The following is a 19349-nucleotide window of genomic DNA, read 5'->3' on the forward strand; positions in this document are numbered from 1 at the left end:
TGGCCAAGTAGGCTAGGAGGATAGAAAATATCTCTCTTGTAGAGAGCATGATTCCTTTGTGCCTAAGGATGGCAGTTATCCACTCAATACTTTCGAAAAAACAACACACACCCTTCCTAGATCCCACCATTCTAGATAATTACTGACCAGTCTCTAACCTCTTATTTTTAGGAAAGGTGTTCAAGCAAGTTGTGGTGACTCTACCCCAGAGATTAACTGAATTATTTGATTAAGGCTGGTCATAGGATGGTGTTCCCTGGGGATACCAATCATATAGAGAGGTCAGTATTACAATTTTCAATGAAAGGAAACTGAGGCTAAGAAATAGTAATTGCTCACAACCACATGATGAATCCATAGCAGGTGGGTCTTGAACCCAATTATCCAGGTCTTTACTACTGGACCATCAAGGGCTTACCCAGCCCAATACCATGCATTTTTACTCAGAAATAACCACTATAGCCAATGCAGCTTGAGACTACAGCCTTAACACCCCTATGAAATCCCACATGCCACAAAAAATAAAGTACAATTTAACATGACATAATAAGAGACAGAAATAGGAATAGTGACAAGAGGATTAAATCAAAGAGCTTTGGGATCAATCAGATCTTGAATAACTAAGACCAGCCAAAGATTATCTAAAAGGTCATACATTTTTTATCATTCAAGTTCTTGTGTATCCGTTCCGCCCTGCTCTTTTTACCTGATGGGAGCACCTTTGGCCTGTGCAGGTCTTAAGAGTACAGTTATGGTAGTTGCCGTTTCATTGAGAGATGCATCAATGCCTTCATAGTCTGGTAAAGTAGGAGCTATATAAAATAAAGTCAAAATCAGAGACGAAATTCAGTCTTTTTCTGTCCATTTGCACAAAGGTCTACAATCATATAATCACATTTCTCAATAACTACTACGGTGTTTCCCCCCCAAAAAAGCACTTCAGCCAGCTGCCATTAGAACATTCCTGAGTTGTTAGTTAAAATCATACCTAGTCATAACACTAAAAGACAGAACACTGTTGAAACTCATGTAACATGGGAACAGAAGTGGTGGGGGGGGAAATTATAGAATTGTTTACTCTCCACATGTAAATAAGATTGCAATCCTACAAAATGTTTCTTCTAAAGCTGTAAAGGAGAAAAACGTTAGATGGCTTTTATCTATTTATTTATTTATTTGATTTCTATACCGCCCTTCCAAAAATGGTTCAGGGCGGTTTACACAGAGAAATAATAAATAAACATCTCCACTGCTGGCTCGTTTTCCAGGAAATTTGCCTAGTCAACAAGTGGCTTTCCTGCTTGAGGACAGTATTCCTGCATGTGATCTCGCATTTTGGAACATCGATCTCGCATTAGGAACCAAAATTTGGAATGCCCTATGGTTGATCATTTCATGCAGGTAGGGCACTCCTTTAATGATTTTCAATTTTTTGTCATCTATAGGTACAAACAAAAAGAATTTTCCTATGCAAATATCAAAACTGCCCTCCTACAGAGGGAGGCATTTTTTATACATCAGCTCCGGACTTTAGAGCCTTTTGGTTTAAATCAGGTCAATGACCTTTCCAGTTATCTATAGGCACAAATGTGCTATTTTTTATCATGGCCCTATTTAGAGATTTGGATGTGGAATGGGGGTTGAGTGGGGTGAGATTTAACATTACACAAGATTTATGGACATCCCCTTAAAAGGAGTAAAGTCTCTCCTGTTGGAGAATGGGACTATTATATAATATTTTTGACAAACTTTTATATGAGCTACGTTTTGGTTCCATATTATATTTGTATAATTGGGAATTTAAATGGGACAAAAGGTCCACGGCTTCTTTTGGAAGCTTAGCATTGCTGTTTCTTCACACACGCACATAAATATAATTGGTCATTTAGACGAGATTGGATAAAGAAGCACATCCCTTTTGATCAAAGGGGAGTGAAAACATATGGCAGACGCTGTAGGATATATTAAGCATTATCAGTACCATTGAAGCCAGTACAATTTGGTATCCAGTAGGATTTCTAATTTAGAAACCACTGGTAGGTGCAGTGTCACTCTGGAAGAAATAAATGTGAGTAATTACTAAAAAAATCTCTAACCCTTTAAGTTAACGTAATTTGTTGAAGGTATTTTAAAATGATACATGTGTTATTATGTATTCAGCTCACTTCTCCTGATAAAGTCCTGTTCAAGCAGGAGGAAACAGGATAAAATTACCTAGGATACCTGTTGGGTATTTTTTTAGACAAGGAGCATCAATCAAAAGGAGCAACATTTGTACATGGACCTTCAGAATAAGAACTTGTAAAGACAAAAGATCTGGAAGAATTGTGAGTAATAATTGGAGCAACAACTTGAACACAGAACCAGCGAGAGAAAAGAGAAAAGATCTGGAAAGACTATATGTCTACATGTAATAGAACCATGGACATAATTGACCTTCAGCTACACTTTTTTGGGGTCTAGAACACAGATAATTTCTTTAGCAATTTGTCTGTTTCATTTATGTAAGTTGTGTGTGTGAATAGACTCTTATACACGGTATATATACCACCCTGTATATGTTTTTGTTCTCTGGCCCGTGTATCCTCAATTCTTTCATTCATCACTCGAAAAGTGGCGGGCTTTTGTGAGGCAGCTCGAAGATTGCATCAGTTTTTAATTAATAATTCTAGTGCTGCTCTATAACCTTTCAGTTACAATATTGTTGGTGGGTTAGACTGTTGATTTGTTATCTTTTTAATTGTTATTTATATTTTAATTGTATTTTTCCCCCTTGTGCTGGCCATAAACTTTGATTGATTGAATAAATAAATAAATAAATAAATAAGAAGATGGATCCCTGTCCCCAAAGGGCTCACAATCTAAAAAGAAACGTAAGATAGACACCAGCAGCAGCCATTGGAGGTGTACTGTGCTGGGGGTGAATAGGGCCAGTTACTCTCCCCCTGCAAAATAAAAGAGAATCACCACATTAAAAGGTGCCTCTTTGCCAAGTTAGCAGGAGCTGTTTCACTTTGCTGAACTGAGGTCACAGTACTTTACATGTTTCTTTAAAAGGGGAAAATAGAACAGCTCATGATTATTAGAAATCTTATGCATTAAGGGGAACTGACAAAGAAGGTCGCCATGTAATTAAATAACTACACTGTCAGTAAACAAACATGAAGGGTGCATTATCTGTTTGCATGGTTTAGAATTAATGAAAGGCTTCATCTAAAATCTGTTTTCATTAAGTAAATTTGATATCTAGTAAGAGCTCTTGTACTGACATTGGCATACAAAAGGTATTACACAAAATAAGTGTTGAGATTTCAAGAGACATTGACAACAAAAGGAAACAAGGACATTTACTTGGCAATCTCATCAAATATTAAATATTTACAGGAAAATTGTGGGATGTAATTTATGTATATAAGCTGAATCTTTAGTCTATTCCAAAGCCCAATTAAGATATAAAATACAATATTAGAATATGAAACTACTTCATGTCATTAAAAGTGACAATGTCATTAATAACAGGACCATATAAAGTCACTGCTTAAGAGAAATACTCAGTTCAGAGTTTGGTGAGCTTTAAAGAGTGACAGAGTTCACAACTGTCTGCAGCTACCAAGAATTCCTGCCATCTTCCCTTCATTATATGGGCTGGCACACAGATGGCATAGAAAGTAACATTGGTAGCACTTACCATGAAGGTTCTTTCTCCCCAGTGTATGAGGGTATTTATTTATTTTATTTATTCTAATGGGTTGTCAAGCCCACTTGTTCCCTGTAGACAGGACTTCTGCAGAAATGAAAGTAGCCCCATGCTTCCTCTGTTAGCATCCACCCAATTCTGGGTCTGTCTGGTGACATTATCAGGTCTGCAGGCTGCAGGCAGCATAGCAATGGCAAGAAAATATGGAAAAAAACAGAAAAAAACAGACAGACTCCAGAAAGGAAAACATACAACATAGGCATAAGAGAATGAAACGAAAGAGAGATGGCATTTCCAAAAAGAAAAAAGAAACGGTTAAGAACCAATCAGAATCAATAAAAAATCAAAGTGGATCACACCCATAAACCGAGGGTCGGTCAGATACCCTCATACACAGGGGAGAAAGAACCTTCACGGTAAGTACTACCAATGTTACTTTCTCCTCCAGTGTAGGAGGGCATCCTTTCTAATGGGACATACCAAAGCAGAAGTCTCTGAGCAGGAAGGTTTATGGCACAGATAGAAGGCCTATGTAGCAACTACTGGTTGGAGTACAGTTTGTCCATATGCTGCCAGAGCCGACTGGTAGGCGTGAAGTTTGTACTGCCTAACGAATGGCAAAACTGTAGTCTATGTAGCAGCCCTGTAGATCTCTGAGATGGGGGTATATGCAAACAACGCTGCCACACTGCATATACAGGTGAAACTCGGAAAATTAGAATATCGTGCAAAAGTCCATTAATTTCAGTAATGCAAATTAAAAGGTGAAACTGATATATGAGACAGACGCATTACATGCAAAGCGAGATAAGTCAAGCCTTAATTTGTTATAATTGTGATGATCATGGATGGCATACAGCTCATGAAAACCCCAAATCCACAATCCCAGAAAATTAGAATATTACATGGAACCAAGAAGACAAGGATTGTAGAATAGAACAATATCGGACCTCTGAAAAGTATACAGTGTACTGTGCTTGATTGGCCAGCAAACTCGCCTGACCTGACCCCAGTGAGAATCTATGGGGCATTGCCAAGAGAAGGATGAGAGACATGAGACCAAACAATGCAGAAGAGCTGAAGGCCGCTAATGAAGCATCCTGGTCTTCCATAACACCTCATCAGTGCCACAGGCTGATAGCATCCATGCCACGCCGCATTGAGGCAGTAATTGCTGCAAAAGGGGCCCAAACCAAGTACTGAATACATATGCATGCTTATACTTATCAGTTTCACCTTTTAATTTGCATTACTGAAATTAATGGACTTTTGCACGATATTCTAATTTTCCGAGTTTCACCTGTAGAATGAATTGTGATCTTGAGAGGTGGATAAAGTGCTAGGGATTCATACACAGTAGTTATACATGCCTTAATCCAGTGATCCAGAATGGCCGACAGCTTCGAACCCATCATAGCTGGATGAAAGGAAAATTAACATGGAATCCATCTGGCCAAGTATCAACGTGCACTTAGTATATATTTTCAGAGCTCTCTCAATGTCCAGAGTATGCCACAGCTTCTCTTTTGGGTACTGAGACCTGGGACAGAAGGATGGGAAGATGACATCCTGATTTCTGTGGAATGTAATAGGATAGAAGGCGGGGTTTATAGGACTCAAAGTGGGGTCTATTTTAAGAACCACTGTGTCTGGCTGAAAGATGCAAAGGTGTTTTTTGTAGGTCAATAACTTGAGTGTCACAGTTCTAAGAGGCTCAAAGGGAAGGCATTGTAAGAGTATTAAGAACCTTATTAAGATTCCACGATGGAAAGCGATGGATTGATGGAAGAACCATGTTGAATGCTCCCGTAAGGAATCGCTTGATGTCCGGATGGGATGCCAGAGAAGACTTGGAGGAAATAAGATGGTTAAAGGCACAATTGGCCCTGGTAACACCAGTGGTACACTAGAAGCTGGCAGTGCAGGTGCTGGATAGTTTACAGCAAGGTCCCTGTGGTTTCACTATGCCACTGTTCAATGGAAACAATGTCCCTTATCCATTGGGAGAGATCTGGTGAGAGGCGCTCCTCATGTAAGGAGGGAGGAGCAGAGACAAATAAGGGCTGTTGGTGTTTTTCCCTGTGGGGTGTTCCCAGGAATGGCCGGTAGGGCATCTAGGACCATAGCAGGCACTGGGATATTCATAATTACCGGTGAAGGTGGCAGGGTGGGATGTATTGTAACCTCTGTGATGAGCAGTTGAGCTGGGCCTTGGTCACTGGAAGAAGGGGGCTCTGCTGGATGGTTTGAAGGTCCATGTGGTTCTCCTGCCCTGGAAGAGACAGGCTGCACGAGCAGGACCAGTTCAGCCAGCTCCTTGGATTCCATGTGGTGGAGGAGCTTGCATGGATTGGTGGAGTCTCCTTGCACTGGCAAAGTTGTAGAGGCCTCTAAATGGGGTGGCGGCTGTGTCTAGGTTGAAGGAGAGCCCACCGGCAACTGAATGTGGTCATCTGTGTGTTGTGGAGCACCTTCTCCCCATGTGCTGGAGGATGGGGAGGAATTAAGAGCAGACTGTTGTCGAGTCAGCTTTCACTTTTGGCATGCCGTGCGGTCCTCTGACGGCAGGGTGCGTGTCTGCTTTCAGGCCATTTGGTTGTGGTCCCGTTTTTTGGATCTTGATCTCTCCTGGTTGTGGAAGACATCTTGGCCCTGCTCCATGACCTTGGTGAGGGATGGGGAGGGCCCCGCATGTTGCACAGAGAAAGGAGAAGGGAAAGAAGAACTTAAGGTTTTGTTTATTTTTTAGGGAAAAAACAGAAGAGCGCCAACAAAGCAAATTCCAAGGAACGAGCTAAAAGTGGAGAAAATAGAGAAGAAATAAGAAGTAAAGCTGGAGCTTCTGCAAGGTCCTGTCCACGGAAGCAAGGCAGGACCAGAACTGGGTGGATCCTAACAGAGGCAGCATGGGGCTACTTTCATTTCTGCAGAAGTCCTGTCTACAGGGAGCAAGTAGGCATGACAACCCATTAGAATGGATACCCTCCTACACTGGGGAAGAAAAGAGAGCAGACTCAGCTGATCTGACTGTGATGGAACACATTCTTTCTGAATGAAATTGTGCAGCAAAGCAATAGTAATATGGTGGCTCAAAATGAAAGACATCAGCACAGCAGTTGCAGCCACACTGTAAACAACTTACAGTTTTTCAGGTCTTTAGAATAGAAGACTTGGGATATATATTTCCCAAATTATTTCTCTCTGTAAATCTGATAATTAAGCCCATGTTTTTTTTAAATATATAAGCATGTATCACTAGAGTCTGCTGGATGATAAAAGCAGGGCTATTCTTTGCATTCCAACATTTGTTTGTTTGTTTGTTTGTTTATTGTTTATTTCTACACTGCCCAATCCAATGGCTCTGGGTGGTTTACAAACTAACCAATAGGAAATTGGTGCCTGTCCCCCCCCCCTATATTTTCCTACATAGGATATTTTTCGTCTACAGTAACATTATGAACCGACTCTGCATAATGTCAGAAAAAAAGAAAATATATATCATTGTGATTAGGACCAGATGGAAACTTAACATGATTCATTACTGGAATATGTGACAATTCCTACAGGTCTCATAAGTGATACTAGGCACACAATACTGTGATGCAATACATCAGGCTTGTTCAACTTAGGCCCTCCAGCTGTTTTTGGACTACAACTCCCATAATCCACAGCCATGGTGGCCAATAGCCAGGTATTATGGGAATTGCAGCCCAACATCTGTAGGAGGGCTGAAGCTGAGCAGCCCTGCAATACACCATATTGTTTCTTCCCAACAAGGTATGAAATACTTTCATGGTTCCTTATTTCTGGGATCAAACAACTGGTGAAGAAAAGGTCATTCTGATTCCTTCACCCCTCTTTTTAAAGTTTCTATTGACTTAAAATATATTTATGTAACACAAGAATCCTGTCAAAAATTCATAGCATGTTGTAGGAGAAGAAAAACCATAACATTTTATGAGGATTGGATGTAGTTCCTCAAAAGTTAAAATTTATTGTAACTGGAGCTAAATACTTCAACTTCTTTAAAAATGTGTAGCAGGCTGGCTGACCCAAACTAAAAACACAAAATGTGGATCATTTCAGCCCTGAAGATGATGACACTGAGAAACAACTACAGATGTAATAAAGAAAAGAGCACAGTGCATTTATTTCTGCTGCACCAACACACACTTCTAGTAGCTCTAGAAAGCTGGGTTTCCAAAGAGGCCCAGAACTTACTTCTAAACTAGGGAGGAACTGTGAGTAAATCATCATCATCACTCATCATTATTACATTGATATCCCGCTCTTCCTCCAAGGAGCCCAGGAGAAGTTTACTTATTCGATGTGGTACACAAATAATTGCTTACACAGTAAAGGCTTAATACAAAATTACATTCTAAAATTAGAGACAAATTGTTTATCTATTTTTGTATTTTCTATCATCTACTTTTGTATTTTAACACCAATTACCACAGTGTCTTCAGTAAAATGAATGAACACTGGGCTTCAATCCAATAAAAAGCAAATGCTGCATAACTATAATTGTTTATAATTGTACAGAGGAATTGGGTAACCTTTTACAAGGCTGCAAAATAATCCAGACCACTCAACGTGGGTTTCAAACTGCACACACCATTGCCTATTGAAGTGTGTGTGTATCCATAAGCAAAAACACTGGGTGCAGCCCCTCTCTGTTAATGTAAATCTGATCCCATGTATTTTTTATCCTCCCTCAGTTGCAGTCAATTTATTTTCCAGTAATCCACAAATGTAAGAAGAAACTATTCACACAAAAGCAAGTTCAATGCAGTAAAGCTCTTATTTGTCTTATTTGTTTTAAGTTTGTCATTACCTGAGATATTGGTGGTTACGTTGATTGCTGTAGCTGGTCCAAAGCCTTTGACTGTGCTGGCCCGTATATAAAACTGATAGGTAGTCCCAGGGTGTAGATAAGAAAAGACATGATGTGTACTGTTCCATAGCTTTGACACAGTTTGAGCAGGCCCAGCCACTGGAACTGCAGGATCAAATGATCTTATACTGCTGTAACTGACCTGTGGAAATCATTGCAGAGTTTTAGCACAATTCTCAAGAGGCATAAGCAAAATTTTTCCAGTTAACCAGTTAGACTATTAGATTAGGGTAGTCATTTTTGTTTTAAACCCTTGTTTAGCACAGGACACATTACACTTTCCAAGTCATTCTTCATAATGGGAAACAATTATATTACCCATAGCCTTCACTGGATAGGGCTGTATTAACTCTGATCCTAGCAAATACTGTATGCTGACTAAAGCTGCATGCGTGCAGCAAAGGCATGTAATGTTCAGAAGCACAGATACGACCACTGTCAAAGTACATGCTTTTGCTGCACAGATGCAGCTTTAGTCAGCATACAGTATTTGCCAGGATCTGAGTTAATACAGCACTATCCAGTGAAGGCTATATGTAATATAATTGTTTCCCATTATGAAGAATGACTTGGAGAGTGTAATGTGTCCTGTGCTAAACAAGGACAGAGGGTTGTGTACCCTAAGTGCATGTGAATACCAATGTTCAGAAGCACAGATACTATCACTGTGATATTCACATGCGCTTAGGGTGCACAACCCTCTGAATGCTTCTGGGGAAAGGTGAGATAGGCAAAAATCAACCCCCAAGTGCATGTGAGCACCTGCACATCAGAAAGCAGCCATACATTCTTTTGCTACATGCATGCAGCTTTAGTTAGAATGTTGGCCAATGACTTGTTTCACAGATACATCCTAACCACTGCAATACCCTTTTATCTAACCAAAGTTAGATAACTCTAACTAAACTTATAGCAAATAAACCAACAAGCTGAATGAAGACCACCAGCATTATACTGTGGGTTTGTCAGGTAGCAGAGAGTTTCCTTGTTTTTGCAATCCCAGGCAGACAGCCACACCAGAAAGTGTATCAAGCCTGTGGATCACCATATATGTCTGGTGTTTCACAAGTTGTGCAGGCCTGCTCTGACCTTTGTACATAAGAACATAGGAAGCTGCCTTCTACTGAGTCAGACCATTGGGCCATCCAGCTCAGTATTGTCTACACAGACTGGTAGTGACTTCTCCAAGGTTACAGGCAAGAGTCTCTCTCAGCCCTATCTGGAGATACAAGGGAGGGAACTTGGAACCTTCTGCATGCAAATGCTCTTCCCAGAGCAGTCCCATTCTCTAAGGGAAATATCTTACAGTGCGTACACATGTAGTCTCCCATTCAAATGCAAACTAGGCAGACCCTGAGTAGCAAAGGGGACAATTCATGCTTGCTCCTACGTCATTTTTAGTTTTCCATGAGGTGGCAGTAAGCATTGTATTTAACAAGTAAGAATCTTAACAGAAAGAGATGGATTGCATATTTCTGTAATTCCTCTTTTTCTGTTAAAAATATTATTTACATGTCAAGCAATGCTATTTATGTATATTCAAACCCAACAACAAGCTTCCAGATTAGTATAGTTAAATATATCTATTGGAAATTGAAAAATGTAAAGCCTTAATAGAAGTAGAACTTAGTATATGCTAAGTCATGTAAACATGGTTACTGAGACATTTATGTGCTCCCCTTGGGCATTTAATTTGTTTGTTTAAGTAGAAAACCGGTATTGTTAAGAATGCCCAGTTCAGAAAATGATAGATGCACAGGAAATTGGACGCAAAATTATTGTTTTTCCTTCTTTCCCCAAGGACTCATACATCAACCATTGAATGTTTTCAAATTCCCAACATTTGCATTAGACGTTTCGTGAAAAAGGAAACAAAGTGTTACCTTGAAGTCTAGAAATGTCAGATTTCTATTAATGCTCATATATAATACTTGTAGCCTTCACTGGACAGAGCTTCATTAAATCATGATTGAGGAAGGCTGTATATTAATGTTATCAGAACTAAATCAGAGTTGTACATTTAAAGCCTTGGATTTCATCATTTATCACAAGCACACCATAGCAGTATCTTGGCAAGAGCAAGTCTGTAGCATTTGTGTGATTTCAGACAGAATTCTGAATGTTTAATTATTATAGTTACAGAGTAATTTAATCAAATCAAATTCAGAAAAAATGTTTTCATGTTATTAACTCATAGTAAATCCAGGTTCATAGGGCAACCATTGGATGGAAATGGGAAGGGGGCTTGGAAACCGATTACTTGATAAGTCAGTACTGAGCTTCCTTTCAGGTAGTGATATATATATTTTTCTGTAGAGACAAATAGTTACTATTTAAGAAAATAAAGACTAGCTATTATTACATTTGGAGGTATAAATTAACATAGGAACATAGGAAGCTGCCATATACTGAGTTAGACCATTGGTCCATCTAGCTCAGTATTGTCTTCAGACTTGCAGCAGCTTTTCCAAGGTTGCAGGCAGGAATCTCTCTCAACCCTATCTTGGAGAAGCCAGGGAGGGAACTTGAAACCTTTTGCTCTTCCCAGAGCAGCTCCATCCCCTGAGGGGAATCTCTTACAGTGCTCACACTTCTAGTCTCCCTTTCATATGCAACCAGGGCGGACCCTGCTTAGCTTAAGGGGACAAGTCATGCTTGCTACCATAAGACCAGCTCTCCTCAACTGAGCTTCAACCAAAAGGATAAGCTTGGATCATCTGTCATTTCTACCGTGACAGGGAGAAAATAGAGTGCACTGATTCTTCATGTCTCATTTTGGGCATGTTCCCCGAGATGAGGACTATAATGGTACAACTTTCAATATATTTGGCAATACAAGAGATTCACTAGTGCCAGTAAAAATTGGGACAGAGCAGAAAGTTCCGGGAAATCTACCAGAAGGAAAAAAAAAAAGCCTGTCCTTAAGGTGTACATGTGTTAGCCCACTGCGCTGAAGATCAATCTGCCATAGTGAGAGCCTTAGACAAAAATAAAGAAACCACTACATCCATCTTGTTCTGCCCAATTGTTCTTTTTAATACCTCATACTGTGTGATGATACCATTTGGATCCATAGGTTCTTTCCAGTTTAGGAAGATCTTGTCTTCAAAAGGAGTTCCCTTTAGTGATTTCACAGGTACAGGACCAGGCACTGCAAATCAATCAATAAACCAACCAACCAATCAATTTAAAACAAATAAAATAATAATAATAATGATGATGATGATGATGATTGATGGTGTGTGAGAAACAATCTGCTCTTCAAATGCAGTCCTGTCAAGTTAATGACTATTTGGTTTAGAAACATATCAAAAGATAATGCAAAATATGGGCAGACACTTGATGGTGAGTCTTGCACCATCAATTCCCATTCTTGACCATGAACACAAAGGGTGGAACTCTCAGCTTCTATATTGCATCATTTGGGATGGCATGAAAATGGGTTTGGCATTCATTCAATCAAAAGATATACTGGGGTATCTCAAACAGAAACAGGTGCTATACCAACTGTTTTGGCAGGTGTCTATAGCTAGTTTAACATTTATCACCTTTTAGTAATATACCAGTCCTTGAACCAAGTCAGCACTCCAGTATGACATTTTAGGCTATCAAGTTTAGTAAAAAGATTCTGCTCTCCTAAACATTCTGGACACTTAAATTCCTAATGAGAGCCTCCTTGTGTTCTCCATATATTATACTGTTTATTTTACAATTCAAACCAATTAAAACACTGAGTACCTTCAGTGGAACTAAGCTATTGCAAAATCAAATCTTTTAATCTTAACTAGTCTGTGATTTATATTGTATGTTGATTTTATTGATTTGAAATTTTATAAATGTCTAAATGTTGACCTTCAGTACCTGTGTATGCTTATTAGCAAATATGAGTATATTGAAAGATCACACACACACAAAATCAGGAGTTCATCTGGAGAGGGCATACACTTTTGAAAATGGTGTGTGAGCAAACCAAGAAGAATAAAGAAAAAAAAGGAAAACTGAGAAAGACCTGACACTCAAACAAGTTGCTTCTATTTAAACATCCAAACCCATATCTGTCTAGCCTTTTTAATTTGTTTTCCCATGCTTTAATCCAAAATGCAATGAGTTTCACATGTGACATTTCCTGGAGATTTATTTTCAAAACATATCACAATTTTGTAATGGTCAGAACTAAATTAAAGCCATCCGATCAAAGGAAATATCATGCAGTGTGTCAGCAGCATTAGGAGGGAGCAAGAGGTCCATTACAAGTGTCAGATTTATTTCAGACTGTATGAAACCATAAATAATAAGCTGCCCTCAGGGCAAACAATTTAATTTGATGAATTAAAAATAAATTCATACTATAAAGCATCCATAGGTGCATAGATGAGATTCAAAGCACTCGCTTCTATATAATATATTTATCCATCAGTCATCTGAAGACTGCTGCTCTTTGCTTCACAATCCTGACAACAATTCTAGATTAGATGACAGCTGATGTGCCTTGACAGCCCCTCTGTGCTGTTTTGTGGCACATGATGATATGCTCTAGGCATCATTCTATTTCCTATGGAAATGCTCTGTGGTTTCTCTTGTCTACAGCTCAACTGAAGCATGTATTGCACAGAGCCTGGCCCAGGTGATAGACTTCTTTTGGCAGTTGGATGCATCCATGACAGAGTGTACTGAAATGTGCCTAGCAAATGAACATGATTATGTACAAGGATTGAATATTCATTACAAAAAAAGGCATTTAAGCCTGAAAGTTGACTTGCTACTAAGGTACTTTGAGGCTGGATATAAGGGTTGGCAAGTCACAAAAACAGTGGAAATAGACTCCAGCAACCAAAGGACTGGCTTGTTACTTTCAATCAGTATGTAAGATTTAGCCCCACTACCAATCACTACTTCTTTCCCCCTATTGTCCACTTGAATTTGACAAAATCTGATGCTGCAGTGACAGAAGTAGTCATAACTTGCAGAATTCTTCTGCCAGGGCTAGACTCTGAGAATGCTATACCTCTATTGGCTCTCTCTCCCAGCCAATAATTTACAGCCCTCTCCTTACTCATACAATTTTGCCTTAGTCCCAATTTCTCTACAGATCTGGAGCAACCATGTCTCAACCAGCAATCAGGTTCACATGCGTTCAAGCCAAAACCTACTTTGTCCCATTTCCAGCAGACAGCATCTTAGCATCTCCTTAGCACTCCTCCAAGTCTCTCTTCTGAACTGAAGTGCTGTGAAGATTTTTAGTTCCCCTTTTCCAATCAGCCTTTTTCAATTATCTGCCTTTACTGCTCCTTTCCTCAGCCCCTTTATACACTTCCCTTCATGCTAGTTCATCTTTCTTAGTCTGTTTCCTGCTTTGTATTTTTCTTTCAGTCTCTGGGTTCCCTGTTATTTAGCTCCCTAAGGATATCTCAACACCTTTTCCCAACCTCCAGCCTGCTTGCATAAGGTTTTACTTTGACAACATTCTATTCCCTCACAGTAGGGGAGAGTTTGAGTAACCAACTGTTTTATTCCCTGAAATGAACATCCTAAGCCATCATTCTAGTTCAGACAAGCACTTTCAAAAGTTTTCCCTTCCACAAGCACAAAACAATATATATGCAGCAAGGGAGGATGAGATCCATGTGATATCCTATAATTTTTGAAATAATCTAAATAGAGAAAAAATAAAGGCAATTTAGTTCAACAACAATGAAAAAGTTTGAAACAGCCTGAGAAGTCTTTTGTAAACAAATGTAAGGCACTGCTATAAATCAGTATTTTATTTGGATTTGAAATTTGGCCAGATTACACGCCACCTCTGGTTCTCTGAACCACATTTCATACTGGTGTGTGTGTGTTTGATTAAAATGAGAGTCGACTTTTGAAGCTGCATAATTTTGGGGTGCAGATGAGACTGAGATCCTGGGGATTTCTGTGGAAGTTTGAGATCTTCAGTCTCTGCTTAAATACAGATACAAAAGATAATGGGGCACATGTGTCAAAATATAAGACTTGAGATTATAGGCAGGAACTCACTTTTTAAGTTGATGTGCACTGGAATGATTATGCCATATTTAATTAATGCTTGGGTTAAGAATAAACCAAGTTAAGATAAGAACTAAACGTAATGAGTATGTAAAACACTAAATTCCTTGAGCTGTGAAGAAAATACAAAACTATTTCCTTCTGCAGTTCACTGTGCCTTCCAAAAATATGTTTTTCAATCTTCAGAGTCCCACACAACATTAGTCTGGATGTCTGAAGTAAGAAACTCTCCTTCCATCCATTTTCAGATGATAACAACTGTATGTCTTACTGTGTACTAATTGTGCTGCTTATCAATTATTTTCCTATTTAAGTTATTGACTAAATTGTTAGGAACATTGTGCTTTCTCCCAGTAGGTTTCCATATGTTTCATTTTTAAAGTGCTGATTCTATTCTATTCATTTATCTGTCTTGGAAGAACTGTCCTATTTGGTCAATGTAAATCACTGAAGAGCACTGCTGGCAGTCGATGACATTCCTAGATGAGCAGGTAAATGACCTCTCAACTGTATGGCGGATAATATTAGGTCCAGTAATAGTGCTGCCAGAGTAGATGAAGGGACAGAATTGGCACTGCAGTTTAGGATAAGCCTTGGTTCCTTTGGTTTCTCCCCCCGCCCCCCCCCCCGCCCCTCTGTTGGGTGTTTCCTGCTATCAGTTGAAAGGACTGTTTGTGGAGATCAACCCTTCTCTTCTAAATAGTGAACAGGATGGAAATGGTTTAGATTGGTTTAGCTGGAAACCAGACTTGTAAATATTGCAAATTCAAGAACGCCTGTTAGTCCTTCAAACGTATGATCCAGTCCAAGAGAGTAGAGCAGTTAATGCAAGCATCTTTTAGAGCCTGGCTACAGAAACTGTATGGAAGAATAACATCTGAAAGTATGGAGCTACTGGCTGGTCTTTGAAAACTAACTATGCAAGCAAATATAACTTCATATTGGTATTTACATTTTTGTTTGTAAGGATCTAGATCACAATTTTTTGAACTTTTGCAGTTTAAAGGTGTTTCTGGGAGGGATGAGCAAAGTACGCCAGGAGGTATACTCCCAGTAGGGTCACCTAAAGCATGAAGGTCATCGCAGCTGTCCAGCTAAAGCAAGCAAGCACCTATATTGGGCAGCTGGAGGCAGATGATCACTTCTATGACAACGACAAAGGCATCATTTCATACTGCATGGGAGAAGGCAATGGTAAACCACTCCTGTATTTTACCAAGAAAACCACATGGATAGACAAAATAGAATGATTGTCGATATAGTGTCGGATGATGGGCCCCTCAGGTCATATGGCACTCAACATGCTACTGAGGAAGAGCTGAGGATCTCTCAGAGTACTGATGGTGTTTATGGCGCACTTAGACCAAAGCCTTTTAGATGTCTAGCAGCTGAAGTTGCCCTGCAGGAAAAGAAAATCCGAAGCTGCAAAGACTGAATTACAATGGGAATGTGGAACGTAAGAAGTATGATGAAAGAAAGCATGAATATGGGAAAGCTCGACACAGTGAAAGATGAAATGAATCAACGACAGATTGACATCTTGGGCATCAGTGAATTAAAATGGACTGGAATGGGACACTTTCAGTCAGAAAATAATACCATTTACTACTCAGGACAGGAAAACCAAAGGAGGAACGGTGTTGCTTTCATAGTCGGAAAGGATATAGCAATGACAGTACTTGGGTACAATGTGGTCAGTGACCAACAGATATCAATTAGATTTGGTGGACAGCCCTTTAACATGACAGTTCTTCAAGTCTATGACCCAATGACTGAGGCAGAAGAAGAGGAAGTTGATTAGTTTTATGCTCAGGTTAAGTCTGAAATTGACAGAACATGCAAGCAAGATGTGATGCTAGTAACTGGAGGCTGGAATGCCAAAGCTGGAAAAAGTAAGGAGGAAAACACAGTTGACCTATATGGCCTAGGAAACAGAAATGAAGAATGACTTATTAGTTTCTGCCAAGCCAATGACCTCTTCATTACTAACAAACTCTTCAAACAACCAAAGCGGCGCCTATACACATGGACATCACCAGATGGAGTACAAAGAAATCAAATTGATTACATTATTGGTGCAAGGAGGTGGAGGAGCTCAGTTATAAGAGCAAAGTTACATGGCCGGGGCCTGATTGTGGAACAGATCATGAACTGCTCACGAGCAAGTTCCAAGTCAAGCTAAAGCGGAAAAACAAAGCTGTCCAGCTTCCACGATATGATCTTTAGAATGTACCCACCATTTTCAAGAAGAACACCAAGAACTGCTTTGAAGTTCTGAATCTCATTGAGAGGAAACCAGAGGAATTGTGGAATGAAATCAAAGAGGCTGTTAAGGATGGATGTGAAAAGAGACTGCCAAAGACCAAGAAACAGAAGAAAGCAAAATGGATGTCAGAACAGACAGTGGAAATTGCCAAGAAGAGGTGAGAAGCCAAAGTCAAGAAAGACCTCAGGAAGGAACTTAATAGGGAATTTCAGAAAGCTGTTAGAAGAGACTAGGAACAATTCCACAATGACATCTGTAAAGCCCTTGAGGATGGAAATAGACACGGAAAAACAAGACAAGTTTTCCAAAAGATCTCTGAACTCAGAGGGAGGTTCCAACCTCGAATTGGTATGTTAAGGGATGCCAAAGGATGGATAGTAACTGATTCAGAGAAGATCAAACAGATATGGAAGGAATATACTAAAAATCTGTACAGCACGGGTGTCAACATCCAAGATATTCTAGAAGATATTCCCTACTTGCAAGAACATCTAGTACGGAACAATGAAGTGAGATCAGCACTCCAGTCATTACCAAGTCAGAAGGCTACAGGAATTGATGGAGTAGCTACAGAAATATGGCAGGCAACAGAAGAAGAATCAGTCAAGGCTCTGACCAAACTATGCCAGCAAATCTACAGAATGATACAGTGGCCAACAGATTGGAAGAGATCAGTCTACATACCCATACCAAAGAAAGGAGACAACAGATTGCACAAACCATTGCACAACATCCTTAATTTCACATGCCAGCAAAATAATGCTCAGGATCCTCCACTGCAGATTAGAGCCCTATGTGGAAAGGGAAATGCCGGATGTTCAAGCTGGTTTCAGAAAAGGCCAAGCAACCAGAGACATGATTGCAGATGCATGCTGGATAATTGAGAAAGCCAAAGAATACCAGAAATAAGTCAATATGTGCTTTATTGACTACAGAAAAGCCTTCAATTGCATTGACCATGTCAAGTTGTGGAATATCCTTAGAAAATGGGTGTCCCAGAACATCTTGTTGTTCTCATGAGAAACCTATACACAGGACAGGAAGCCACAGTCCAGGTGGAACATGGTGAAACAGACTCGTTCCAGATCGGCAAAGGAGTAGGACAAGCCTGTATACCTTCTCCGTATTTATTCAACTTATATGCTGAACATATACTGAGAAAATCTGGATTGGAAGAAGATGAGAGTGATTTTAAAGTTGGAAGAAGGAACATCAATAACCTGCGCTACGTGGATGACATCACTCTGATAGCTGAGAATGCAGATGATTTGCAAGCTCTAGTAATGAAAGTCAAGGAGCACAGTGAAAAAATGAGACTACAACTAAATGTAAAGAAGACTAAACTAATGACAACAGGTACAGCAACCAGCCTCAGAATTGATAATGAAGACATTATCAATTGATGTTAATTGATGTTTTACATTGTTTATATTTCTGTTTTAACTTTTATTGGTTTTAATGGTATTGTTTTAATTGTAAAGCACCCTGAGCCACTTTAGAAGGGCGGTATAAAAAACAATCAATCAATCAATCAATCAAATAAATAAATAATTGAAGTGGTGGATAGCTTCTGCCTTTTAGGATAGACTATCACTTGGTAGCATTGCAATGAAGGCCTTGGCAAGGATATTTCGATGTCATAATGTGTCCACATCTACAAAGATTAGAATCGTTCAGACAATGTTTTTCCCCATGACACTCTATGGATGTGAAAGCTGGATAGAAGAAGCAAGATACAAAAAGCATTGACACTTTTGAACTTTGGTGCTGGAGAAGACTTTTGAGGATACCATGGACAGCCAAGAAAACAAACAAATTGATTATAGAACAAATCAATCCAAAAGTTCACACGTCCACCATCCTGGATCAGGGTAGATGACATCATCACAAACTACACCATTGAGGCATGGACTTATGTGTCCATATAGCTGTAGTACGGTTCAAATTGGTTACTGTCCACAAATTAGTGCACTTGCGCCTCAAGGGTTTATGTGTCTGCCATCTTGAATTGGGTTGATGACACTGTTACAATCTACGCCACTGAGGTGTCCCTATGAGTCCCTATAGCTGTAGCAAATTTGGTTCAAATTGGTTAAGTGGTTCACAAGTTAGCCCAAATGCGCCTCAAACAGTTATGCGTCCGCCATCTTGGATCTGGGTGGATGACATCATCACAACTATGCCGTTGAGGTGTCCCTATGTGTCCCTACAACTAAATCTGATTTGGTTCTGGTCCAGGCATTGCAAAGTTGATGGAGGGGGACATATGGATGGGCACACAGAGACATACACAGAGAATGCCCGGTGATCTTATAAGCCTACTGGAAAGTAGGCTAAAAATGGGAACATAGATGAACAAAATTAGGATAAGATTAGTGTATTTTCAGTTCCATATATGGATGTGTTGGAGCTGGGACAATAGCAGCATCGCCTCTCTGGAGAAATCTCTCCTAATGACCACT

General features: G+C 39.6%; 1 protein-coding gene across 19 annotated transcripts in view; it reads right to left on the bottom strand.

Annotated features, from left to right (window-relative positions):
* PTPRK (protein tyrosine phosphatase receptor type K) overlaps positions 1–19349 on the bottom strand; it is a 630811-nt gene that overhangs the window by 136393 nt on the left and 475069 nt on the right. For all 19 annotated transcript variants that reach the window (XM_053285989.1, XM_053285978.1, XM_053286049.1 and 16 more), the window contains exons 9-11: positions 11636–11745; positions 8535–8736; positions 707–812 (exon numbers count right to left, since the gene is read on the bottom strand). In XM_053285989.1, the coding sequence (XP_053141964.1) occupies positions 707–812; positions 8535–8736; positions 11636–11745 (418 nt within the window). The remainder of the gene's footprint in view (positions 1–706; positions 813–8534; positions 8737–11635; positions 11746–19349) is intronic.

The sequence above is a fragment of the Hemicordylus capensis genome, chromosome 1 (assembly GCF_027244095.1).
Source record: "Hemicordylus capensis ecotype Gifberg chromosome 1, rHemCap1.1.pri, whole genome shotgun sequence".
Lineage (NCBI taxonomy): Eukaryota > Metazoa > Chordata > Lepidosauria > Squamata > Cordylidae > Hemicordylus > Hemicordylus capensis.